The 26785-nt window shown below is 53.8% G+C and overlaps 2 protein-coding genes across 22 annotated transcripts in view; one reads left to right on the top strand and one right to left on the bottom strand.

Annotated features, from left to right (window-relative positions):
- Positions 1–14706, top strand: part of CDC42BPA (CDC42 binding protein kinase alpha) — a 321871-nt gene extending 307165 nt beyond the window's left edge. For 7 of the 13 annotated variants that reach the window (XM_070501686.1, XM_070501682.1, XM_070501680.1 and 4 more), the window contains 4 exons: positions 1402–1587; positions 4286–4403; positions 9848–10005; positions 10434–14706. In XM_070501686.1, coding sequence (XP_070357787.1) covers positions 1402–1587; positions 4286–4403; positions 9848–10005; positions 10434–10565 — 594 coding nt within the window. In that variant the 3' untranslated portion in view covers positions 10566–14706. The remainder of the gene's footprint in view (positions 1–1401; positions 1588–4285; positions 4404–9847; positions 10006–10433) is intronic. The other 6 variants (XM_070501689.1, XM_070501687.1, XM_070501691.1 and 3 more) reach the window with 1 other exon arrangement.
- Positions 14707–16433: 1727 nt separating this feature from the next.
- The window catches only part of COQ8A (coenzyme Q8A), a 48283-nt gene continuing 37931 nt past the window's right edge, over positions 16434–26785 (bottom strand). For all 9 annotated transcript variants that reach the window (XM_014865104.3, XM_070501696.1, XM_044762724.2 and 6 more), the window contains exons 5-15: positions 24751–24825; positions 21978–22100; positions 20518–20603; positions 20220–20360; positions 19642–19723; positions 19438–19531; positions 19010–19151; positions 18662–18769; positions 18481–18546; positions 18127–18213; positions 16434–17556 (exon numbers count right to left, since the gene is read on the bottom strand). In XM_014865104.3, coding sequence (XP_014720590.1) covers positions 17269–17556; positions 18127–18213; positions 18481–18546; positions 18662–18769; positions 19010–19151; positions 19438–19531; positions 19642–19723; positions 20220–20360; positions 20518–20603; positions 21978–22100; positions 24751–24825 — 1292 coding nt within the window. In that variant the 3' untranslated portion in view covers positions 16434–17268. The remainder of the gene's footprint in view (positions 17557–18126; positions 18214–18480; positions 18547–18661; positions 18770–19009; positions 19152–19437; positions 19532–19641; positions 19724–20219; positions 20361–20517; positions 20604–21977; positions 22101–24750; positions 24826–26785) is intronic.

Below are 26785 nucleotides of genomic sequence, written 5' to 3'. Positions count from 1 at the left end.
AACATTTCTCCTAGCCTTTACCCGTTCCTAAAATTGTTAATTAAGATAAAATTTCTGGCTCAATGACCTCTTGGAGCTTTAAGTAGTAATTTTGCTTCTTAAGGTCAAAGTGACATTTACATCAGTCGTTTTTTTTCTCTTTTTGGAAATAGCCTTAGAAAGTACTGATTTTACTCACATCTCTAAATTTAAAACAATATCTTACACAGGAGCCTTTCTTTTAAGACTACGTAATTTACCAGATATTTGTTTAACAAAGCAAGCTCATCTCAACTCATGAGAACATAAATTCAGTCAGCCTTCTCTCCAGCAAGGCATTCAACCCCTGCCCCTAACAAGAGGATGGCAGAATGTTATCTGGAAACGTAGTTGTTCTTCAAGAACTGAACCTTGAAAATTCCCAATAGAGAAAGTGACTGGGTACTGAGTGACAGTTCCCAAATATTCAGAAGTTGTTTTATCAGAAAAACTGAGAGTCCTTGGCTTCAACTCTTTTTTCTGTATGTTTAGTATTACATAATTTCATTTTTTTTAGTATACCTGAACATTGAAGGGAAATTTTTCCCTTGGTAAAATCAAATGTGTTCTTTTAGAGGACCGGCCTGGTGGCACAATGGTTAATTTCACATGCTGCACTGGCAGCCTGGGGTTCATGGGTTCAGATCCTGAGGGCGGACCTACACACTGGTCACCAATCCATGCTGTGGTGGCATCCCACATACAAAATAGAGTAAGATTGGCACGGATGTTAGCTCAGGGCCAATCTTCCTCACCAAAAAGAAAAAACAACAAAAAAGATGTGTTCTTTTGGGTATCTGAATGGAGATAAGGTTGGGCTGCTTACAGGTAAACCAATAATTAGTATATTCCACAGTTATCACTATTTTTGTTATAGGAAAATAAGATCCCTAAAAGCGAACACATACCACAGGTCTACAAATACCAGGAAATGGTTTTAGGTTTCTAAAGAAGCAGTTTTATAACACTTCTAATGAGAGGCTGGTTGTGGGTTCACTTGTTTTCTTTAACTATTTCTTGCTTTTTTTCTATCTTCATTTTTTTTAGTAGATTTTTGCCATGTTTGATTCTATCACATAAGATAATACTAAACTCAACTCTGGAAGTCTCCTTGCATCTCTGAAAGTCCAGTTTATACTCACTTGACAAGAGTAATAGAATAACTTTATAAAGTGAATGATCTTTTGCAAATCAGCTGTTTAAGTAACTGGCGAGAGGATTATGGAATTGAACTTTCTGAGGCCTGCAAGTATTTCATGAAGGATTCAGTTCTGATGTGAGATACTTGTGTGCTTTTTTCTACTCGCATGTTGTCTGAAATGTCACATATAACTAGCGAATCCATTTTCATTACCTTTGTTCTTCTTCCTGTTGTTTTGCTAGCCAGGTTTCCCTTATCCATCCCCTCATCATCACTCCGGTCTGATCTCCTCCCCGATCAACTTTGAGCACATCTATCACATGACTGTTAATTCTGCCGAAAAGTTTCTCTCTCCTGACTCCATATACCCTGAGTGCTCCCCGTCTCTGTGCTCTGTCCCCGGTACACCGAGCTTTATGACTCTGCGGGTACGGATAGCTGAGTCAGTGTTAACTTGTACTAACCACGTGCGGGCCCCTGCCTGGCTTCATGAGTAACACTGCTGAGGGCTCACCCAGGGCCGTCCTCCTTGGCCTCTCTCTCTTTCGCCAGACTTCTCTTCCTGCTCTTCCTCTTCCTCCTCCTCTTTCTTCCAGTTCTGTTGTGTTTCTTCTTTTGAGGAAAAAGATGAGGACTGGGAGGATTTCAGTTTTGTTTTTGAAATAGTATTGCAAGTTTTTCTCTGTTTAGATTATTTTCCCATCGTGATGTTTTTCATTACAGATATCCTCATAAGAAATAGCCCCTGAATGGGTCTTTATTCTGTTAAAACAAACAAAAAAGGGATCCCAGAATTTCTGAAATTTTTACGGTTCATTACCCTAGAACCAGTTAAGTTCAGAGAAATGTTTTGTATTTAGTGGAATTAAATACAGTCAAGTCTGTCGTGAGACCAAACCACGGGCCTTCTGTCTACGACGAACTCCTTCTTGAAAAGCTTAAAAATCTTCGAAGTAAAAAGTGTAGCAGTGTTAATGAGTAACAGCAAAAATTGCAAAAAGAAGATAGTCTTCGTAATCCTTGAGTTGCTGATAGGCCTTCAATTCCAGCCAGGATCCAAGATAGGAAAACTAGATCAAAGAGAAAAACACACAGCTTGCTGCATTCTGAAGGACCGTGGCACTGCTGTGAGTCCCTTCCTTTCCGCCATCAATCTTTGTTACCAGGGGCTTTGCAGCAGGATGGAAAGCTGGTGGCCATTAAGCTGAATGTCCACACTTCCATCAAGAGATGTATGCTGACACTAATAAGGGAGCGTTTTCTTAAGTTTTGAAGATAATAAAGTATTTGGATTGTATCACGCATGCCCATTTTCTATAGTGACTTCTGACTTAGAAAAATAGTCATATCAATTTTTTATTTGTATATATAGTAATTTTCCAATAAGAAAACTAACTGTAGGATGAGAAGTTTATTTTTGTATTTTTGTTTGTATTCTAAAATTATTCTAAATTATAATGTTTTTAGTGCCATTGGCATTGGCATTAAACTGTAATGTCATTTAAACGTCTTATTTGACAAAATAAGGTGAACTGTGATGAAATGAGCCTGTTTGCTTGGTAACAGATTGCAGGGAGTGTATTCCAGAGGGATGTTGTATAAATTAATCAGTCGAGAATTTTTTCATATAAAAGATGGTGGAAATGTTCTTAAGTTAGTCATCTATAAATAGAAACACTGCTGTCAGTGCGAGTTTCACCCTAATCTTGAGCATATTTGTACATGAGAAGGACCAGAGGCTTCAGATTCCTATCACTTTATAATGAAGTTGAACTTCAGCTAAATGTATGATGAACTATTACAAAACATATCTTCTGTGTATCATTCTTTCATTACTTCATCAGTCAGTGTTACTAAACTGCTGGTATGTTTTAATAGACTTAATTTTTGCCATTTATTCTAAGGTAGGTTTGTTTTATAGAAAAGGACACCACCAAGGTATCTGAAGGGTTATAGCAAAAACAATAAAAATTTAAAGTTGAAACTGATATTCCCATCTCTTTTGAGCTTTCCTTTGCTGCATTGTGCGCATGCTGCTGGCGTCTTAGAGGGTTGCTGCTGTGTGCGCAAATGCTGAAATGCTAGCACTGACTGTTTCTGTTTTAAGTTTTTTATTTTCTTAGAGAAAAGAGGGTAAAGCATTTGCTTTAAACAAATAACACACTAAGAATTACATGGACTTTGCAAATTTGATATGTGAACCAAAATGGTGGTAGTTGAATTTGGGGCCAGCCAACCAGCCTGCTTTCAGTAGGTGTGATTCTTCAGAATGTGTGATTTGGGGTTTTCCAGCATTCCTAGTGTGTATTTCCTGATTGCTCAGTTTGGCCCGGCATTAGTTGTTTTGCTACAACCTCTCCTCCGGTGGCGGCCGTTCTGGTCTGAAAAGGCTGGGGCCGTCAAGGAGGCCAAGTGCTCTCTGTTGTCCTCACACCAGCTCTAGGTGTGCGTGGCTTCCACACACTCCAGGCCCGTTTCCTACCTTGGACACCAAAACCATTCCATAATTAGATGGGAAGCTACTCAAGCCAAGAGGCCCAAGTTAAGTCGCTCCACCCAGGCCGTGAATGTTGCTCTCAGTGCCCATCTGTCTCTGCGGCAGCAGGGAGGCCTGGCGACTGGGGATGGGAACGTGCAATTGGCACGTTCAGTATCATGCCCGTAAAACATTCACTTGAGAAGAATGTAATTTTAATTGACTTTCCTCCAAATGGGCTTATTCAATTACTGAGTTATCCTGAGCAAATAAAACTCTCATACGTAGAAAGCTTTGTTTCAGTTATCTGCAAATGTCCATGTAATTCTAAACTTCACTGTCACTTCTAACTGGGTAACCATTACTTACTGTTCTCACGAGGAAAAACTGCTTACTTGTTGATAAGTATTTGAATAAGCGTAAGGATAAACACTTAACCTGGCTTGGGGTGAGGTTTGCTTCTGTTTAGTTCTGTTTAGGGCTTTAAAAAGCACTTTTGTGGGTAAGAGGGGTTAGATAATCTGTTCCTTGTTCTGTATCACTCTGGTGAAGATAGTTTTATTTCTTGAAATTATAATAAAGACGAGAACTGTCTGCAGGAAATCAGCTTCTCTCTGACTGAAGAATTTTCCTTTCTCTCTTGTTTTTAGAACCCTCGGCCTCAGGAAAGTCGGACAGTATTCAGTGGCTCAGTCAGCATTCCATCTATCACCAAATCCCGCCCTGAACCCGGTCGCTCCATGAGCGCCAGCAGTGGCCTGTCAGCAAGTAAGTGGCCCTGCCTGCAGGAAGGTGCTGCCCCCGAGTCCTGTGGGCTCACGTGTTCTCCCTGACCCACTCGGGTGCCCCCGTGCATTAGCAGTGGCTCCAGTGTCTCAGCCCTCTGGGTGCCCGGTGAGCCCAGTGCAGCTGTCACAAACATAGTCATGGAGTCCTTTCAGAGCTCACAGCCCATCTGGGGGACAGACAGACAAATAATGCTACAAACTGTGGTCAGAGATGCCCTGAAGGAAAGGCAGGAGGCAGTGATAGGGGACAGCAGGGGAAGCTGGTGTGAGTTCACACCGGGGTGAATTCATACTGAGGAAACTCCGTGCCCTCCCTAGGGGTGGAGTCTTGTTTGAGTCAGGTTTGCTACTTGAAGGAAGGCCAGTGTGGCTACCTGGTAGTGGTCAGGGAGTCACGGAAAGTAAAGCACAAGAGGTAGGCAAGGTCAGATCAAGCAGGGACCCGAAGACCAAGGTAAGACATCTTTTATTTTATTAAAAATGCAGTGGGGGCTGGCCCGGTGGCATAGTGGTTAAGTTCGCACACTCTGCTTTGGCGGCCCAGGGTTCGCAGGTCCAGATCCTGAGTGCAGACCTATATACTGCTCACCAAGCCATGTTGTGGTAGCATCCGACAAAAAAAATAGAGGAAAATTGGCACAGATGTTAGCTCAGCGACAATCTTCCTTATCAAAAAAGAAAAGAAAAGGCAACGGGAAGCCTCTGAGGAGTTTTAAGTAGGGAAGGACTTTTATCCATTTACATTCTTTTTTTTAAGATTGGCCCCTGAGCTAACATCTGTTGCCAATCTTTTTTCTTCTTCTTCTTCTCCCCAAAGCCCCTCAGTACATAGTTGTATAATCTAGTTGTAGGTCCTAGTTCTACCATGTGTGACGCCGCCCCAGCATGGCTTGATGAGCAGTGTGTAGGGTCTGTGCCCAGGATCCGAACCAGCGAAACCCTGGGCCACCGAAGCAGAGCACACGAACTTAACCCCTTGGCCACAGGGCCAGCCTCTGTATCAATTTACATTCTTAAAAAGATCCCTCCAGCTGCCAAATGGAGAATGGATTAGAGGTGGGCAAGCATGGAAGTGAGCATCCTGGTGGGAGGCATAAAGTGGGAGCTGGAACTGATGGGGCCTGGGGAGCTGCAGAACACGGAGAGAAGCAGATAATCTCCAGGTATGTTTTCGGAAGCAGAAGCAAGAAGACTTGCTGATGAATTAGTTGTGGGAAGGTACGGGAGAGGGAAGAGTTAAGGTGACGCCTGGGTCTCCTGCTGGTTTCCCACCAGAGCAGTGAATGAGAGTGCTCACAGCCATTCACCCAGGTTTGAGAGGACGTCCCGCACATGCACAAAGGTCCCAACGTAGGGAAAACGTTAGCATGTTCGATTAACTGAAAGAGGGCCAGGAACAGGTTCAAGAATACGCCCTTTTGCCACAAAGCAAGATAACGTTCATCATTCATCCAGTGAACATTTCTGAGGACCCGTCAGGTATCAGCTCTTCTGCCGAGGCGCAGGGGTGCGGCTGTACATGCCCGAGCACCTGCCTTCAGACAGCTCGCAGTCTGTATTAGCTTCTCTTTTTTCTACCCTGAACTGCAGCACGTCTTTTCTATCCTTCTGCACGGAAGCCTGAGCTAAGGGGCCCTAGAGAGCAAACTGCCCTGTGGTGGACTTATGTCCTGCTGCTGCCCAGGAATAGCTTTTCAGTAGGGACGAAGCGGAGGGAAGGCGTGTCACAAGATACTGTTTACCTGAATAAAAGTACCCAGGATGCTAACAGCTGCTTACTGCAGAATGAGAGGAATGTACGGATGGGATATTTGGCTGATAAATGGAATTAAAGTTTGCTCTCACTGAATCCGCTGAGCTCTTTGCTAGCTCCTGCAGTAGGAGCAGTGAGGCAGGTCATCAGACGGTCATTGCAGCTTCTGATTTGGGGAGACTGTTCTTGGCCAAGGGCTGCTTGCCTGTCACTTTCTCAAAAGTTGCCTGGCATTGGCCTGGAGACCCGAGGGCATGTAGCCAGAGTGTGCCACATCAGTGCGGCCCCGACATGTGCCAGTCATGACTAATGGAACCTCTCTCCCCTTCCTCACCACTGAGTTCTGAGAGAAACGATTGCCCTGGGTCCAGTTCACAGTTAAAAGTTGTTCAGTGAAAACACGTATCTGTTGCTCGTATTTTTGAGCATTCGCTGTTGGAGTCGAAGCGTCCTGGTGCAGATTGAGTGTCTCCTGCACCTGTGCTCACTCAGCAGCGTGCTGTGAGCCCCTGCCTTGCACCCAGCTATTGTTCTCAGGCCCTGGCAGCACAGAGCTGAGTTGTGCTGTGGTAGTTATCTTTTGCTGTAGAACAAATTACCCTAAAACTGAGAAGCTTCAAACAGCAAGCATTTATTATCTCTGGGAGTGGCTTAGCTGGTGGGTCTGGATCAGAGTCTCTCTGGAGGTTGCCGTCAAGCCGACTGCCAGGGCCGCCGTCAGCTGAAGGCTCGACCGTGGCCACAGCATCCGCTTCTCGGCTCACTGACGGGGTGGTTGGTAGGCCTCTGTTCCTTGCTGCCTGCTGTGTTGGTGGGAGGCCCCTGTTCGTCACCAGTATGGGCCTGTCCGTACATCGCCTGAGTCCTCGTGACGTGGCGCTGGCACCCCGGAGAGCAGGTGACCCGAGAGACAGACACGAAGGCAGCAGTCTTTATAACCTGGCCTCAGAAGCGGCACACCATCGCCTCTGCAGGGTGCTGTGACGCCCAGACCACCGGCCCGGCGGGGAGGGGACTCCCCCGGGCGTGAGTACCGGGAAGAGGTGCCTGCTGCAGACCCACAGAGCAGGCTTCCAGGAGTTTCCAGTCGACGAGCAGGAGTCGAAGGGCACAACTGGCGTCTTTCTTACCGTTATCTCCTAAAATCATCTCTAACCAGTTTGTAGCCCTGACCACAATGAAAAACTCTAGCCAATTGGAAAAATGACAAACATTTTATCTTTTTATTAAAGGTGGCTAGATAAGATAGTGTATTTAAATTATAACTAACCATAAGTTATCAAGATGTGAGATGCAAAGAAAGCATCACAAGAGTAATAGTTACGTCCGTGGTCCCTTACGCAGAACCCTGGGCGCCAGATGGTGTTTTTGTTTGTTTGTTTGTTTTCACAATTCATATTTTCCTTTTTATAGTTTAGAAAGGAATCTACCGTATGTTATGTTGCATTCCCAGCGAGATATGGGACAACACCCACAAACATATTAACATTTTCACAGCAAAATTTATGACTAGTCACACTATAAACATATAAATAAATGTAGTCTTTGAAAATAAAGTCTATCATCAGCTTCTAGTCAGTTCGGATTGGGTTTGCTACCATATGAGTTTATGCCAAACTTAATGAAAAAACATTTGATTTTCAGGGCTTTTGAATTTGTGGAATTGCAGCATAATACAGAGATTTAAAGGGCCGAGTCGGCCATCTCCTTAGGAGTGCTGAGGCGCAGGTCCCCATCACTGTTACAGCATGCACGCTGCACACTGGGGCCAGCCCCAGATTCCTGTCAAAGCCTGTAACACAGCGATCAGCTTTGGCCGTCTTGAGATTCTTGGTTGCAAGCTGTTTGTACAGAGGTGAGAGGAATTCCAAGGGGCATCTGCTATTTATAGAGTGCCTCCTACTGGCTTCGGGAATAGCCAGATCCTGGAAAAGGTTTCCAGAAGGACAGCCAGCCAAGAGAGAGACAAGAAGAAACAGGGGACCATGTTGTCAGTCTCCACACCCAGAAGCACAGGATCTTCCGAAGCCAGACTCACGATGGCTTCATGACGTGAAGTCAAGTTCCTTCCACCTCAGTCCATAAGCAGAGCAGCAGAAGTCTCTGGTGGTTTGGGTTTTCTACTCAGAATGACAAATTAAAAAATAATAACTTACACTACAGTTTTGGTAAACCGAGCGCTGAAGTAGGCATGGAATTGGAAGAGAAACCATGAAAAAGGACTTATGCCTTCAAGCAGGTTGTGATTGAAGGAGACAGAAGATCCACACCAAAAATATATATGTATATGTCCAAGAAACATAGCAACAAAATCAGAACATGTCTAGGGACGGACATCTCTGGAAACTGGCTGGAGTGCTGAGAGGGAGCAGATCCCCTAGGCAGGAAGATTAAGTCAGTGGTTTTCAACCCGAGATGCCTTCTAGAATCATCAGAAGTGCTTTTAAAAGTTAAATCAGAAATTCTGCTGTCATTGGTCTGAGATGGGGCTCAGGCCTTGATATTTTTAAAGCTCCATAATATAACGAACAGTATCTGGCCAGTGTTGGAACCTCCGCCATAAGCAAATGACAGTGGCCAGGAAATGCGGCCGGGGCTGGGACTGCAGCCAAGCCTCACGGGAGGCCGCCTGGAGCCACCACGGCCGGGCCTCCACAGGCGGCCTCGATGCTGCCTGCTTGGGAAGGTGCTGTGTTTGGTGGTCAGCAGGCACAAATGCTCCACACAGTCATCTTCTGACATTTTCCTTGAATTCTTAGTGGAAAAAAACTAAATTGGGATTTGTTAAACCAGCAAAAAGTTGAAACAACCACGATCTGTATCTTATAGTTGTACTAAAACCTCAATACAGTCTTTTCTGAGCAGTTAATATTGAAGCTCAGCAAGATTAAAACATTTTTTAAGCAAAAATTAAATACTAAAGAATGCAGAGAGCTTTGAATAGGTACTAGCAGTACCCCACTGTTTCCAAGGTTTTTTGGTCGTTTTTCTGCCTCTCGGTGCTGCTGGCCCCCCTTTTATGTACCCAACTCTCAGACCAGAGTGTGATTTTAAAGAAACTCCCTCATTTTTGCATCTCAGGCTTTGCCCTGTGTAATGAAAATGCTTCTCTCGCGTTTGTTCTTTTGTGAAAGTTCCCGGCAGCTGAGTGGTGCTTGTGCGTCAGGTGGAATGGTCTCGGGTTCTGGGAGCTGTTCTCTGCTTTGTCAGCCAGCACGTGTGTTTTGAGCACCTGCTGTGTGCCAGGTCCTGTGCTGGGCCCTGGACAGGCAACGACCATGCATTAGGAGAACGGGAGGCTCATAACTTGATATGATACCGTAAATGCTATGAAGGAGATGGGGAAACACGCGCTAGGGGCTCCGGGAGGGGAAGGACGCAGTCAGGCAGCACGTAGGTGGAGACTTGAACGACTGGTTCTCTGGGAATCGGAGGGAGACGGCAGTCCAGGCTCGAGCAGGGAGTGGACAGGCAGGCGGCCCTGAGAGTGCTGCCCGCTCACTGGGCGGCCAAGCCCCACAGCTGGACTCACTGTCTGTCATTGAAGGACTCCACACTGGGGAGGATCACCTGGGTGGTGGGAAGACCACTGCGGTCATCTCGGCAGTCTGTACACCTAAAGGCCCACCTCCTTCTAACGTATAAAGTTTCACCTGAATGCTGTACTGTAGGGTCATCTGCACAGAATGGCAGTGCGTTAAAGAGAGAATTCTCTGGAGGAAGCTACAGTGCGAAGCGGCAGCCCATGCCCTCCCCATCAGAGGGCTCGCTGTCTTCCGGAGGCATGGACCAAGGAAGTGATGCCCCAGCGAGGGACTTTGATGGAGAGGTGAGTGGAGCGGGTGTGGCAGCAGCGTCTGGAGGCGGGCTTGGAGAAATGCTGTATCAAGAAGTCTAGTGCCTTTACCGAAGTGATCTGTCTACCTCGGGAGCGGCCTCGGCTGCAGCAGGAGTTCCGTTCCCTCTTGGCCAGGGATGGCACAGCCAGGCTCTTGGGTTGCAAACTGCGATTTCCCTGGAGGTGTTCAGACTTCTAATAGCTTTTATGTGAAAATGACCTGCGTTTCTAAAGGCCTGCAGAAAGGACTGTGAGCATTTGTTATATTCCGTGCCTCGGATTCAGCTCAGAAAAGGGGCTTTGTGCTGACAACAGAAAGGGCACATCACGTCAGATCAGGGTGGTGGGCGGGGCCCCATGGTGACCTGAGCCCCTCCCGCCCTCTGCTTCTCACTGACATCTTCCTTTGGGCCTTACAGGACTCTGATTCTCCCAGGCATTCCACAGCTTCCAACAGTTCCAACCTGAGCAGCCCACCCAGCCCCGTGTCGCCCCGGAAGACCAAGAGCTTGTCTCTGGAGAGCACTGACCGCGGGGGCTGGGAGCCCTGAGCCGCGGGGCGCAGACCGCAGACCGCAGACGGCAGTCCCACCCGCCTCCTCTCCCTTTCTTCTCCTCTCCACCTCTGCCTGGACACGCCCCAGGCTGGCCGCAGTGGCAGGGTGGGGATGGAGGAATCCTGACCACAGGACTCGCAGATCCACGCCCCCCTCGACTCAACAGCAGCCCTAAAGGCAGCCTTTCATCGAGCAGCTTAGATTGATGTTGATCTCATTTCATACACTTAGAGTTGCTTTCCATGATATTTTACCCCTCCCCCAAAGGTAGCTTCAGTAGACAGATTACACAAATGTAAGCGATAGGAATAAGATTAGACAGCGTCGTTCTCACAGTAGTCTCGTTAGCCCCGAGGTGGCACAGGGGTCTTGGGCCGGCCTGCAGCGGCCGCCCTGCACGCTCAGCACCCACGCCCGTGTTGACTGATCAGTGCCAGGAAATCCTTATTAGTGAAAACAATGCATATTTTACTACAATACAGAGTTTAAATAAATACACAAATGTAGAGGTTAAATACTGAATGTACATAGTAAAAAGAAGCATCTTGTATTCAACGAAAGATGGATGCATATATAAGAGAGAGATCATTTAATTTAAAGAAATGTGTTGTTCCTTGTCTGCTTTCCAGCTGAGTAATCTAAAAGTAATCTAAAAGGCAGAAAGGCCTCCAGCTGAAGGGGGTCGAGGGAGAGCTCAGAGCCCTTAGTGCCCTGTCTCGAGTCCCTGTCACCTGGAGCTTTAGGAGGCGTCCCGGGACTGTGGCGTCACTGGTTTGGAGTAGACCCAGCACCAGACTTCGGACATTTGAATCCTCTTCAGCAGCAGCATCGAAAGGCAGATTTACTTCCATCCAAGACGTTTCTTTTTCTAGTAGTTGAATTTCAACCACATTTCTCATTTTTTGTTATTTTTTGGTATCTTCCATGGATGAATATAGAAATGCAATTTTGTCACCTTCTGATCCCTTCCCTCTGAAAGAACACAAGGAACGTCTTGGCTTCTGAAAGGCCATACAAAGGGTCATGCTTTTCTCCTGGGCTGGTCCCCCCGCCCCCCGCCCCTAGCTGCAGGGAGGTGTCTGTCCCCCAGCCCAGCCGGCTTCTCACAGAGGGGTCTTGTGAGGGTGGCTTCAGCTTCCTCCAAGAAGCCTGGGAAGAAGGGTTTAGTTACCAAATAATAGAAGAGCTCAAATGCAAGGACTTGAACAGCCTTGATCAAGTATTCCTCCCCAAACCCGGAGAAAATTGGACGTGTTCAGCCCCAGTGCGCAGGCGCAGGCAGGAAGTGGCCCGGTGTAAGCTCGTCCTCTCCCAGTGGCTGCACCGTGTTGTGAGGTGCATTTCCACTTGAATCCCTGCTGTGTTAATTACCACAAGGAAATGAGATGCAGAACCCAAAGAACCTTATTTCTCCAGTCATTTCTCCAGTTAAGCACATGAGCAGAGAGAGAGGTAGAAATAAAAATATCTCGTGGAAGTAAAGAGAGCCTCTCTTTTACTTTTTATCTAAATTTCTCTGAGAAATAGAAACAGGATTTTCTGCTGTCTTCTTTCAAACTCAGCTAAAATGGAAGAGTTTTCCTGCAGCTCCTAATCGGAATGGCAGGGGCCGGGCCACCATCTCGCCCGACTTCACGCCTTCGCCTCGGAGCGGCTGTGCCAGCCCGTGCGCGGGGCACGGAGACTGTTAGTAGGCTGCTGCTCTGTGGAGAAGGCTCCTGAGGTCCGGGAGGAGAGAAGGGATCCCACGTGGGGATTATGTTGCCCAAGGTGACGCAGAGGTGGTGAGATGGTGACCACGCTGACGTCCGAGCAGCCTGGGCTCGGTGCGCACTCGGTCTGTGCTTTACTTTGGATGGCGTCATTCACCGCACAGTTCCATCTCCTCGTTCTTTTTGCTTTTGGAAAAGAAATGTCACGTAACAGTACTTGTGTACGTCCAGATACCAAGGGCCAGCCCTTGAGTTTGGTTATTGCCATGTGACTCTGGCAGCTCCTTGAACTTGGCCCTCCGGGGAGAGGAGGGAACCGGCCAGGGCTGAGCGCCTGTGGCCAGCTGCCCCCTCTCCTCCTGACCCTGCCTCCCCACCTCCCCCACCCTCCCCAGGCCACATTCACAGGACGGCAGTTTATAGCTTTGACAACTAAGTGTGAATTTTTGTTGCCTGTAGGTGCTTATTTTTTTTAAAGGATGCTTTTAGGATCAAAATGTAACCCTACCTGAAGTCTGGACTCCACTGCAATGAGTCACACCCTTCAGCCTCCCAACAGGGCACTTGAGGGGGCTCCTGAGGGCTCGTCCTGCCCGCTCCCTGGGCGGCGTGTTCATGTGAGCCCAGTGGACAGCCCCGCGGCACTTTGCGGTTTTTCCACAGCAATCTTAAGTGATCTTGTCAGTCATAGAGCAGCCCCAAGTGTGGTTAGATTCTAACAGCAGGACTGTGGGGGAGACCCACTGCCGGGAGGGAATAGTTTAGGGGGACTGTCTCAGGACAATAATCGTCCCCCCGGGCTTGTCTGCACTCTGAAATAGAATCCCTTCCGAAGCTTCCGAGAAGAAGGGTTTGAAAAGATGGGGAATGGGTTTCAGGGCAACAGAAAACATAGTGATCATTCAGGGATCAGCAACAAAGCCCACGGAAAAGGTTCTATTGCTGTCTCAAGTCACCCTTTGTTTCCGGGCAGGACATCTGAGAAATGTAGATGGCAGCAAGAACTCATTTCTCTTCTCAGGAGAAAGGAAAAATTACCGGAGAAGCATTTCTGGCACAGCCCGTAGGTATTGGTACTTGGTGCTATCTGTGTCCAGCCAGTTTGCTGTCTACCCCTGAACTCTAATTTAATCTTGTCATGTGCTTTGGGTGTATGAAATTATATATATACAGATATATATTTCTTTTTGCCAAAAACAACAGCCTTGCTGCTTGTCAGACGGTTACTAAAGCATATTTCACTTCGAGTCGTGTGCTTACACACACGCGCACACCACCCCCACGCTCAGTGATTTACGCTGTTTCCCGGGGAGCAGTTTTAGGCCACGAGATGAAGTTACAAAGGGCCCATCTGGGTACTTTTCCGAGCAGTTCTTGTACCCAAGCTTCAGGGAAGAATCTGAAATTCCTGTTATGTTTACAGCAACCACCTGTCATTCCCCGGCTGGCTCTCGGCCTCTCTGCCTTCCTTACGGTTAGAATCGTGTCATTTTGTTGCTTAGTGGCCACGTCTGCTTCTGTGAAAGACCAGTTGCATTTCTGTGGACTCTCAGGTATTACAGAAAAGCCAGAGCAGGGGTGGGCGGACGTCCCTCAGCCCTGGGGACAGCAGGGCCCTTCGCTGGCCTCTGACAGCCTGTGGTCTCTGGCTGAGCGGGGTCTTGTAGAGCCACCGTCCACTTCCTGGACAGGGGGCCACTCAGCAGTCAGACTGGGCCACCGCCCGACTCCACTGGGCACAACTGGGGCGTAACTGGGCACCTCCCCTCCTCTCCCCCGGCCCAGCCCCTGATTAGCTAGGCCGCAGCCATTTCATTGAGCCCACCTTAGGACCTCTCTCCTGTTAGGACTGTCCTGATCACTCAAGCCCAGAGTTCTCTGCGGAGCCTGCTCAATCCCAGGGCCCTGGGCCAGCACTGGCCGGCAGGCCGGCGCTTCCTTCCCGGGCCCGTCACACACAGAGAGCACTTCACTTATGGGGGAGTTGGATGGGAACAAATCCACCCTGAAATTTCACGGAAACAAGATGACCTGCCTTTTTATTTGATGGTGTAATATCCTTTATTTTATAAATTTTTTAGAGTTTTTTCTCATTGTAATATTATTGTACAGTTTTGCATGGCCTAGGTGTAATCATTTTTTGGTTTAGAATATAATGCTGACAACTGTGTGTGTGGAAGGGGGGAAGATGTTGCTTTGGCCTCCTGTCACTCTGACTTCATTTCGTTTGGTTTCATGCCCTCGATCTCTTGGAGAACTTTATCAGAGATTCTCTGCTACCAATGGTGTGGATTCTTTTGCACAGAAATATTTAAGGTGGGCTAGTCAAAAATGTAACAAAAGACTCCTCGCCAATATTTTATGTTGGTATCACTTAATATTAACCAGACTTTGATGTATTGCAATAAAACAGGGAACTGTTAGAGTTGAGTATTTTTTGTCTTTTTTTCTGATTTAAAGGTCTGAGGAATGGAGAAAAGGTGCCTGAGTCTTTCTGTCTTATTTGATCCTGCTTCCTGCCGGCCCCCTCCTGGCCTGGCTTCCTCCTCACACTGCAAAAGGCCATGGGGTTAGTTTAATCTAGAACTTTCTTAGTTCCTTCCATAGCTCAGGTGAGAAGAGTGTTGCGTTCTCTTGAAGCTTTCCCACCCCCTCTTCTGGCCCAAACCTCCCTGGTCTTCGGTCAGTCTGAAGGCCAGGCTCCGCCTGAGGGTCGCCATGGCCCTGCCCGCCATACTGAGGACCCCTCCCCACAGCCAGATTCCCCACCCGTCGTCACAGCTGACTGCAGCCACGGGGCCGCTTGGTGTTCTGTCTACTTACTGTGCAGAAGCAGTTAGTGCTTCTGCTTTTGAGCTAGAATGACACATCTAAGGCCAGGGGTGGTCTTAACAAAGGAAATCTTAAACTGGGGCTGCAGCGAAGGAAGTGTTCTGAGTGCCCTGTTTCCATCCCACGTGTAACTGGCGTTGCTGATGCCGTGGCGATGTCGTCGGTTCGTGTTGGCGGAGCCAGGCGTTCGAGGCAGCAGTCGTGCAGCGGTTTAGAGCGAGTCTTGGCGAACTCTCTGTAAAGGACCAGTAAATAATAAATATTTTCGGCTTTTTGGGCTGTACAGTCTCTGATGGAGCTGCTCAACTCTGCCACTGCAGCACGGAGCAGCCTCAGACAAGCGTAAATAAGCGAGTACGGCTGTGTGCCAGGAAAGCGGACAGGAACCGGCAGGGGGACGGACTGGACCGAGGAGCACAGTTGGCCGGCCTTTAGTTTAGACCAGGAGCGAGTGTGGCTGTGAGGCCAGGCTGTCTTGTTCCACCACTTACTGATCCTCGGCCAGCCACTTACCCTCGGAGCCCGTTTCCTCATCTATAAAATGCCCACTTCAAGTGTCCCGGGAGTTATTACATAAACACAGTACCTAATAGTGTAACAGTACGTAAACACAGCCTCAGAAGAGCCATGGACACGCGGAACAGGGCCTGGCGGATGGTGCTGAGCACTAGCCCTCCAGGGCCCCAGCAGGTGGCATAGAGACCAGACCTCTCTGCCCTGCCTGGGCCCAGCAGCCGGTTGCTGGCAGTCCCAAATGGCAGGAAGTCGGTTTTCCCTCGGGGTTGAACCCCTAGAACTGGTGGGGGGGGCCTCTGGGACCGCGGCAGTCTCCCCACGTGACTCCCTGCCTCACGCCCCGTGCAAGTGTTCTGTCAGGAGGCCCCGTTACCTAGGAACTTGAGGGGCCCAGCAACGGCCTCTTTCCAGGATGCCCCTTGGCTCAGCTGACCTCTCCAGTGGGTGTCACTGCGATGCTGGCCGGGCACTAACCCCACGGCAGGTGTTACCATTGTCCCAGCTGGCTAACGTTGAAGCATCAGAGGCCCTTGGCAGCTGTGGATTTTCTGTAAGTGGGGGGGGGGGGGGGTCCTGAGGGGCTGCCAGGCAGTTACTGGGCAGCTGTCCCCACCCTGCACCCCTCTTTCTCTGACAATGAATGTGGGCTGAGCCTTCCAGGTCCAGGCACCAAGAGCCTCAGGCTGGGAACAGGTGCAAACCTTGCAGGAGTGTCTGGAGGCAGGATGGGGTGACACTGACCTCAGGCTCATCCCCATCAGCACAGAGCCCTTGACGAGTCAAAGAATTAGTGTCACAATGCTAGGATTTTTTTTTTTTAATTGAATCAAGTAAATCTGACAATTACAAGAATTGTACAAAAATAGAGCCTGTGATGAGCGCTCGAGTCTAACCAGGTGACCCCTGCACAGTCATCTTCCACGGAGGCCCCAGGCTAGGGGGAAGGCAGGCCCGCGCCATACACACCCCGTCTTCTCGCAGAGACAGCTGTGTCACTGTCTCCCTTTCCGCTGCTCCTGACCCTTCCCACAGGAGGCAGCGGTTCTCTGGAAACTTCCAGTTGTCGAGAAAGTACGGGAAGCAGCCGGATCACAGGCGTGGGCCTCCTCGGTTACAGTCTTGCCGTCTTGTCGGCACTGCTCCGACCGGCACGTCCCAGCTCGAGAGCCCCTGCTGCAGAGGAAATGGGCAGAACACAGTCTCGCTCTAGCAACACACACACACCAACCCTTACACCGCACGCTCCGGCAGATCCGAAAGGCTTCTCCGCGGCTTTTTGGGGGCAGGGATGCGCAGGGCATGCTCCTGTCGCTGGTTAACGTCCACGTGAGGAAAAAGCCCTGTTACAGAAAGGAAACGGAAACAAAGGTGCCTTTTTCTCTGGATCTAGAGTTACTGCAGAGGCTGCATGAACAACAAGCAGGTGTGGACACAGGAGCGGGGTTTCAATTTCATTTTTCTCACCCACACCCCTTAGCGATAAAAACCGTGTACAGCGCTGGCGACGGGCTCCGAGCGACGTCCCCCTCAGAGCCAGCAGCCCTCTCTCACTGGAGGAGGAGTCTACACGGAGTGTCACCACCAGCTTCCCGCCAGTCTCCACCGCGCGAGAGCAGATCGTCCAGGGAGCAGGCCCCCTACTGCGGCCCGGCCTGCCGCCGGCAGTAGTTGCTGTAGGCCTCCTCGAACATGGCCTTACAGGGGAAGCGGGCCTTCAGCTTGGAGCAGATGAGGAAGGAGCCCCCCATCTTCCTGTGCAGGGAGTAGGTCTCCTCGGGGGGCGGGATGAGCCGGTGCTTCAGCATGATGGGGATCAGGTTGTGGATCTTCTCCGTGGTGCTCTGGGTGCCAAAGTCAAAGGGCTCCTCGGAGGCAAAGGCCTCCCCCAGGATGAGGATGGCGTCCAGGTGGGCGTCCTCCATGGCCTGGGGGGGCGGGGAGAGATCTGAGCGCTCCTCCCTCAGCCCTGGCGTGAGCGCCCCGTGAAAGCTGTTTTCAAGCTGAGAAGCGGGTCAGGTGGACGTCTGATTTTTAACTAGATGAAATAATGGTAACTGGGGCAGAAACTCAACCGAGAGGGACCAGGAAAACAACATTCACATGTGACCTGGGCTCCACGTGGGACACTAGGGGGCGGCGGGGCCTGCGGCAGGATGCAGCGTGAGCAGCCCCCAGGCGTTCACACTCAGCCCACAGTCCTCAGGCCAGCCCACTGCCCTCCGCAAGTCATGGCGTCAGTGACACACCTCCACGTGGCCAGAGTGAGAGGAGGCCAGCCCCGGGCTCCCCAGCGCAGCTGTCCCCAGGCCCTGCCGTTCTGAGAGCTGGGCGCAGAGGCTGGGGAGGGCTGGCTTTCTGACTGCCCGAGACGGTCTGAGCTCTGTGGAGCACCCTTGGGGCGGCTGTCACCTCTGATTTCACACATTTATGAACTGAGGTTCCCCAGCCCCCTCCCAATGCACAGCGAAGTTGGCCCCGGGGACCCGGGAGCTCACCTTGACCTCGTAGCCGGTGAGGAACTTCATCTCTATGGACTTCTCCCGCACGGCCTCCCTGTCCCTGTCCGCGGCGGCCCTGATGATCTGGGCGGAGGCGGCACCGGGGGCAGCACAGACACAGCAGCTTCTGAGGGCCAGGGAGCCACACCTGCCCCTTTCCCCCAACGCCAACCCCGCACTTTCATCCTTTCCTCTCCCTCCGAGACCCCAGCCAGTGCTATGAGGCTGACGGGGCAGTGGCCTCACCCACTGTCCCCAGACACTGGGGCGAGCAGGAGCCTGGTCGTTCTCCCTCCCTACCTCCGAGCCCCCGAGCATCCCGGTCCGGCCTCAGGAGGGCGTGGCCCCTACCTGAATGTAGAGGTCAGTGAAGGACCTGTCGTATTCCCGAGTCGCCCCAAAGTCCAGAAGAGCCACCTGCAAATGGGCAACAGCAGGGAGGTCTGCCCAGTGGGGCGGGGCAGGGCAGGGGATGGACACCCCAGATCTCGGGGCCCCAGGGCCCCCTGGGGCGCCCCGTCCAGGGGCTCACCTTGTGCTGCTGCGGGTCGTAGAAGAAGTTGGACCAGTTGGGGTCCGTCTGCATGAAGTGGAACTCGAAGAGCTCCCTCAGACACAAGACCAGGATGTTGTAACAGATCTGCGGTGGGCAGGGGCTCCGGGTCACGGCAGCGCCAGGCTGCCTGGTGACCCTGAGTCTGGGGTCATTCTCCCGCCCCCATCTTCCACCTGCCCCACTTCCTGCCCAGATGACTTTTGGTTCCAGTGTACACCCAGGGGGAGAACACAGCAGCCTTCCTGTCCCCTTCAGCCACTGGCACCAGTGCCAGCTTGATCCCCATAGGGAGCATCTCAGTTCCAAGGCCACCGTCAGACACACCTCGTTCCGGACCTCCTGGCTCAGCCCCTCCGCCTGGTCCAGGGGAAAGCCGGACACCAGCTCTGTGGTCAGCACGTGGGGGCTGCAGAGCTCGTCCACGATCTCAGGCACGTAGAAGAAGGGGTGGTCCTTCAGCAGCTCCCTGGCAGGGGTGGGAGGTCACGCTGGCCACAGATCCTCCCCACCTCAAGCCCCGCCCTGGGGTGACACCCAGGGCAACGAGGAACTGAGGCCGCCAGGGGCAGGCCTGCTTCTCACTGGGCAGGATGCAGCTATGACCCCAACCCTCGACCACAGCCATCCTCAAGGCCAGAGGAGCCTTCACCTCCGGATGGGCTGCCTAAAGCAGCCCCTTCTGCCTCCCCAGTGGGACCAACAGACCAGGGGCCAAGGTCAGCTGCCTGGCACGGAAGCCACGTGAGACATACCTGAATCTCCGTGCACAGGCAGCCTCCCGCTTGTAGTCGCACTCAAGGGCCAGCTCCCGCCTCAGCACGTCGATCAGGTGCTCGGGGAACAGGCCTGGCCAGGGAGGAGGGCATGAGGGCGGCTGGGGCCTCCTCAGGAAAGCCCCCTGGGGTCCCCAGAGTCCGTCCCAAATGCCTGCCCTTGACCAGGAGCCAGCCTCAGACCTTCCGGAAGCATGTTGCTCATGTTCAGCACGGCCATGAGATTGTTGACATCACTGTTGATGCTCTGGGCCACGCCAGGGTACTGCAGGGGGACAGAAGGGTTCCCGGGCAGACGAGCAGAGCCCCTGTAGGGGCCTCGCTCTCCCAACCACCTGTCAGCTTCCCAGCTCTGTCCCACCCAGACCCCACACCTTGGGTGAGTGAGAGCTAAGACCCAAGGATGCAGCTAGGCCCCCGGGGCCCAACACAACCCTGTGCTCCACTGTCTACCGCCCCCAACACCCTCCGTCCCCAGGAACAGCCGCCCACTCAGGGCCGCAGCTCAGGCCCAAAGCAGACAATCACTTGTCCCCTGTCCCTGCCCCACTCAAACCAAGCCTCCCGGGAGGCTCTTCCAGCTCCCCCAGTCCCTCACTTAGCAAACACTTCTCGGCACCCAGCGCTGACAAGGCGCTGGGGACAGAAATGATGAGACACGAGCCCCGCTCTGGACGAGGCGGCTCAGGGGGACAGGGGTGTGGAAGCCCCCATATTGCAGGGCCCCGGCTCTGGGATGAGCGCACACGCCGGGTGCCTACCTGGATCTTCATGGCCACCTCGCGGCCGCCCTTCAAGCGGGCCAGGTGCACCTGCCCAATGGAGGCGGCCGCAAAGGGCCGCTCCTCGAAGTACTCCAGCTTGTCCCGCCAGTTGGGGCCCAGGTCCTTGTTGAGAGTTTTCTGGAGGGAGAACCAGGGAGGGGCCGTGAGCACAGCCCGGCGCCTGGGACACACTGAGAAGCAGCACGGTCCACTCCCTCCCACGGGGCCACCTCAGCTCCCCTGCAAGGGGAGGTGGGGCCCTGAGGACCAGATGCCCCAGCCCCGCCTGCCTCACCGTCATCTGTTTCAGCGGCATGAAGTCGGCGCTCTGCCTCACCCGCTCAAAGATCTTGGCCAGATGGGGGTTGATGAAAGCGTCATCTGGAAGGCACCAGAAAATCAGAGAGCAGAGGGCTAACCCCTAGAAGGTCAATCACCCTGGCTGCAGCGCAGTCTCCTGGGAGAAGTCGGATGCTGATCTGCCCTTCTACACAGAACGGAGGTCCGGAGACAACAAGGCCTGTACAGGCCCAGGGCCACACAGCAGGCCCAGCCTCAGATGCCTCCTCGCACCCTGGGAGCATTTTCCCCACCTGGCACACAGGCCCCTGAGGCTGTGGACAAAGGCTTCAGGGAAGACACAGGGACACTGACCTGGGTTGCACACTCCTGGGGCACCGCAGCCACCAACCAAATCCGGAGACACCCTGGCACCTGGCCCATCACGCCCCCTCCCAGGGCCAGGGTGATGCCAAAGCCCAGCCCGGTATCAGGCAGTGGGAGGCTCTCTCAACTCACCCGGTGACCCAAGAAGTGGATTTCTCAGAAATAACAGGCATAGCTTCTTATGATTATAAAAGAAACAAACCGAGAAAATAAAGTCCAGTAAAATGTTTAAAATGCTCATGAGCTCAACACCGACAGAGAACCACTGTTCTTTTTCCTTCCTGACCCTTTTTCTCTGCGTTTTTTCCTCACTGCCTGTTCCAGCCTGCTGTCGTCGGGCAGTGGTCTCCCCCGAGCACGTCCCCACGTGGGAACATCGTTTTCTGAACCATCCTGAAAGGGCCCTGTGGGCGGAGCACGACTCCCCCACAAGCCCGGCCAGCGGGTCCCCAGCCCTCCCGCGGCTCCACGGTTGTCCCCAGGGAAGTCGCCATCCGTGGACAGACTTCAGGCGCGCCCGCCCAGAGGCTGCCCGGCCCCGCCGCCCGCGGAGCGCGCACTCCCGTCCCGCCCCGGCCCTCAGCTGAGCCGCCTTCCGTGCTCCCACTGAGCGGCGGCCTGCCGGGCGCTCCTCCCTGGGGGTCACTGTCGACGCCCTCTGGCTCCCCAACCTCCGCTCTGCTCTGGGGCCACAATGAGCCAACCTCCTGCTCAACTGCTGCGGCCTTCCCCAGCCTCCCTCGCTCGGGGCCACACGGCCCAGGTCCCCAACGTCAGGGACAACGTGGCAGGCCTCTGAGCTCTCCCACCAGCGCCCTCCGACCCACATGGCGGGTGGCTGCAGCCAGACTCACACCAACTTTTGAGATGCCCCAACCACCTCTGGCTATCTCAAAACCCCCAGAAAGCAGCAAGGAAAACAAGCGTGGCTCCTGCGTAGGACGCTGTTTAAACATCCCAGGCGGATGAAGAGCCAGGACTCAAGCAGGAGGAGCCAGTGGGCGGCGCACACACCTCCCGTCCCTCCCAGGTGGGGCCCCGCCCCGTCCCCCCTCCGCGGCCCCCCACAGCCCAGGCCCCCCTACTCACCCTGGATGCTGAGCATCTGGCCCAGCTTGAGCGCCGCGCCGCGCACCTTGCACAGCGTGTTCACGATGCGCTCCGCGTTCGCCTCCGACAGGAAGGGGCTGGAGTCCAGCACGGCCTTTTTCCCTGCGGGCAGGAGCCAGCTCAGCGCGCCCAGCCCCGGGCCTGCCCTCGGGGCGGCTGCAGGGCCCCAGAGGAAGAGCCGGGCAGGCTCAAAGCCCCGGACGGGCCCTGCGGGGCGCCGCAGCTCCTCTCCCTGCCCCCCACTGGCTGTGTGCCTCTGCAAATCCCTCGCAAAAACAAGGACAATAAGAGATTATCAGGAGCGGTGGGATTTTTAAGTGCCATGCAAAGAAACCCAGCAGAGAGCCTGAAGCAGGGGGCTCAGCACCACCTCTCCTCCTGGGGGTCCCTTCCCCTGGTGACGCAGTTCTAACCCCGCGTCTCCCACTCACGTCCCCCAGGCTGCGTAAGGACCTCCAGGGCCACTCCGCTGTCCCCAGGCCCAAACCCAGGTGAGGACAGCCAAGTCATTGTCCTTCGCCCCCCAGTGTACTGGACAAAGGTGGCCAGCACCCCTGGGGTGACTGCGCATCTGCAGCAGCCAGCTGGCTGCAGTGACAGCACAGTCCTCCGGGAGGGGAGCAGGGTGGAGGACAGCACTCACAGCTGGTGCCTGCCCCGGCCCCTCGGCCCACAGAGACCCCTGCAGCTCGCTGTAGCCAGCTGGCCCCTCAGGGGTGCAGACGACCTTCAGGGGTAGCAGGATGCAGGGCGACGACATAGAGAGGCTGCAGTGAAGCCGAGCCCTGCTGCCGTCCGGCGTGCGCCAGGGGAGCCAGGGCCCTTTCTGGCTTCCGTCCCTGTGCCGGCCTCCAGGCCTAATACTGAGTCTGCCCTGGCCCCGAGGTGGGGAGAGGCCTGAGCAGGGGTCCGACTCCCAGCCAAGGGGATGCCCCTCTGCCCTCCCTGAGCCCCTCCAGCACCCCTTCTCTGGGCCTCCAGCCCGTGACATCGTGTCTTCCTGCGCACTGTCCCGTGAGCCCAGTCAGATCAGAGGGCCCTGAGGGCCGCCCCACCGTGCCTGGCACTTTCCTCAGCCTGCATCACCTCAGGCCTGGCTCAGTGCTCAGAGGGGGACTGAGCTGGGTCCCCAAGGAGGAAACAGGAGAGAGGGCCAGGGTGCCACTGCCCTCTGCCCCAGGGCCATGTCCAGCCTGGCCTCTGACAGAGCAGGGGACTGCGAGAGCTGGAGGCCCTGGACACCGAGTTTGCAAAAGAGAAGCCCCAGGAAAACATGAGGATCTGCCACCTGAGGGCAGCCACGTCCGGCTCGTCCCCAGGGTCCCAGACAGCAGCACGGGGTCCCGGGAAGGTGAGAGACTTTAGCTCCACACAGGAACAGGCCAACTGCCCGGGGGTCAGGGAAGCTGTGGCCCATGGGCAGGGTCACTCCAGGACAGCTAGACCAAGAAGGGTCCCCGATCAGCCCCTCGCCTGAGGGGCAGCAGAGGGCTGGAGCCAAGGGCAGGGGAGCCCACCCATGTCCGCTCTGCCCTCACGCGCCCCTGGGCCCGTGGGCTGGGGACCTGGGCCTGTGTCCCTAAGGAGAGGAGGGGAGAGGGAGGGACGTTGGAGAGGCGGCCCCTGCCCAGCAGGAGGCAGATTTTCTCTGCGAGTGACACGCACAGCAGGCCTGGGCTGACAGCAGTGCTCCTGAGATTTGAGGACAGGACCCGGCCCTCTGGAGCTTTCCAGGCAGCCCTCCCCACAGCTGGCCAGTCCCCACAGGCTGGGTTATGTGCTTGGGCATCGCTGGTTCTGAGAACCACCTGGGGGAGCCGGGGGGGTTCAGGGGCATGGTGGACATTGCCCCCACTCAGGAGGGGCTCCCAGGACAGAGCTGGGCCGGGCTGGTCTGCGTCCCCCAGGCCAAGGGGTTCCAGAGCCTGCTCAGGAGGCTGGAGCATAGCCCGGGGCCTGGCCTGAGCCCCAAGTCCTACTCTTGGATTAATGGTACCCAGGCCCCTTGACCCCTGGCCGGGGTCACCACTTCCCTGACAGCAGACACCAGCTTAATCTTGGAGCCAGTCTGGCCTCTTCCCTGCCTGGACGAGGTGGGACGGAGAGCTCGCGGGGAAGGGCGGGGGGCGGGGGGGGGGGGTGCCTGGAGAAGGATGGCTTCTCCTTCCAGAGGAAGCCAGGCTTCAGTTCCCCAGGCGTCTCCACACCAACACTAAAAATACCCTCGCTGACGCCTCCCCGTCCTCCGGCCCCTTCCAAGGACACACACGGCATCATGTCCCCATCCACAAGGGCCTGTGGGGAGGCCCCCTGTCCCCACAAGCAGGTCTTGCAGGTGAAGAGGGGCCGTCCAGGTGGCCCTAGGCGAGCCCGCGGCCGCAATGGCAGCCAGGAGCTGCAGGGCAACAGGACAAGGTGTCACTGGGGGTCCCCACGGAAGGGGGAAGAGGTGCCAGGTCCTGGAATGAGTCCTCTGAATGGGGCAGGGGCACCCAGCCCAGGACTCCAAAGAGCAGGGGCCAAAACCGAGGCTCCACCTGGAAGAGGGCAGGTGCGCGGGCCACCGAGGAGCCGGGAAGGGCCGGGGGAGCTGGGCAGGGAGCAGGCAGCCTCGGGCCTCAAACAACCTAGGGGTGCCATTTTCGCAGAACACAGGTGAATGGTGCCCCCGGAGGCCGACACTCAGGGAACACAGGAGGGCTGGGGCTGACAGCCCACCTCCCAGGACCCACCACCCAAGGGCCCAGCTCACCTGAGGAGTCCTCAGAACGGAGGCTCTTCTTGGCGACCTCGGCCAGTGCCCCAAAGCCCAGACCCACGGCCAGACCTGCAAGGACGAAGTTGAGGGCACTAGGCAGTCACAATCCACCCACCAAGCCCGGCACAGCCCCAGAGGACACCCGCCTCTGTTCCCCAGGGACCTCTGCTGTGAAAAGGAAGGAGAAAAGTGGGAGATACACATCTGTTTTTTTCAGAGATTCAGCTCAGGGCAGGCACTTTCCGTGAAAAAGCTTCACCCGTCCCCTCCGCCCTCCGCTTTGCTAAACTGTAGGCTCATGGGACACAGATACGCCCCAAGACGGCGCACATCTGGGAAACACGGTGGGAGGACCCGGCACACATGGACCAGGAATGGCCTGTGAGCCAAGGACGTCCTGACAGCACCGGGCACCCCCGTGGAACACAGCCGCCCACTTCAAAGTCTGTGGAGACCCTCCAGCACTCTAGAATCCTCACACTTCGTCACTGCAACTGGAAGGAAAGGCACCACCACAGAAACACAAAGCAGTCGTGGGTGGCAGGCAGAACACTCTGCGCAAGTGCAGGTGTCCCCGATCCAAGCCGTGGGGACTCACGGGGCTCGGGCGGCAGCCCTCCCTCCGGGGCGAGCGCGGACCCATCCCGCCCACCCGGCCCTGCGGTGCGGACAGTGATCTAAGGACAAGGGGGTCACAGGCCCTCCCTCCCCCTTCCGCAATCTTCGAAGTCAAAGTTCATTAACACATCTGTCGAGAGGCTGGAACTGGATGATCCCAACTGTCCAGGAGAGGCCCGAGGACAGAACAGGTGCCACTAAGGCTACACAGAAAGTCCAGGAGCCTGGCCCAGGGCCCATGTCCTCTACTTTTCTGTGTGTATGTGTGAGGAGGATTGGCCCTGAGCTAACACTTGTTGCCAATCTTCCTCTTTTTGCTTGAGGAAGGCTGTCGCTGAGCTAACACCTGTGCCCGTCTTCCTCTATTTTATGTGGGATGCCGCCACAATGCGGCTGGATGAGGGGCGCTCGGTCCACACCCGGGATCGGAACCTGCGAAGGGGAGCACGCAAACCCAACCACTACACCACCAGACTGCCGCCGTTTCCTCTACTTTAACCACAGCTGCAGCTGGCTGGGACACACACACACGAGCAGAGAGGCTGAAGAACACGTGCAGGAGCACACTGACCACAGAGAAGGGACAAGGACCCAGGGAAGACACCTAGCAGGCCCTGAGACCAGCGGGCCCTGGTGAGCACAGCCCTGGGGCCGGGCGGGAGCAGCGGCCCCCACGCCTGGGGGAGGGGCTCACACGGGCGCTCTCCTTCCCGGGCAGGGAGGCCTGCCCATGCATCTTGACATTGCGTATCTTCTCCAATGATCTTGTACTGTTTTTATGAAAAATATTATTGACTTTACTGAAAAATGTATTTAACGAAAAATAAATTTTAAGAATCAGAAGAAGATAACCTAACTTTAAAACACATTTCTACGATACATTTTACCCGCTGTCAGCTCCGCTCCCCAGGTCACTGTGAGGGTCACTGAGCTGAGTGAGGCGAGAGCCCCAACAGGGCGGTGACGCGGAACACCACCGGGGGGTTGCTGTTACTGCCGTCACTCCTCTTCGAAATGGTTAGGCCCGCGCCAGCCAGAAGAAATACAACGCCAGCCACAGATATAATCTCAAATTTCCTAATCGCCACATTTCAAGAGGCAGAAAGAAGCATGTGAAATGAACTCTGATCATATATTTTACTTAACCTAATATATCCAAAATGTCACCGTTTCAACAAGTACCCCATATAAGCATTGTTAGGGATAGTGTACATTATGTTTTTTGCACCAAGTCTTGGGAATCCAGTGTCTGCCGCGCCTCGGCACCTTGCAGTGTGGACCATGTTTCGAGTGCCAGCACCGCACCGCTGGTGGCTACCGGGCAGGAGGGCAGGGGGCAGGATATGCCATGCTCTGCAACCCCAGCAGAAGCCAGTGCCCTGGAGATGGCCCTCAGGTGTGAGCCCAGGGC

The sequence above is a fragment of the Equus asinus genome, chromosome 30 (genome assembly GCF_041296235.1).
Source record: "Equus asinus isolate D_3611 breed Donkey chromosome 30, EquAss-T2T_v2, whole genome shotgun sequence".
In the NCBI taxonomy this organism is placed as follows: Eukaryota; Metazoa; Chordata; class Mammalia; order Perissodactyla; family Equidae; genus Equus; species Equus asinus.
This window is presented reverse-complemented; position numbering and strand designations above follow the sequence as displayed.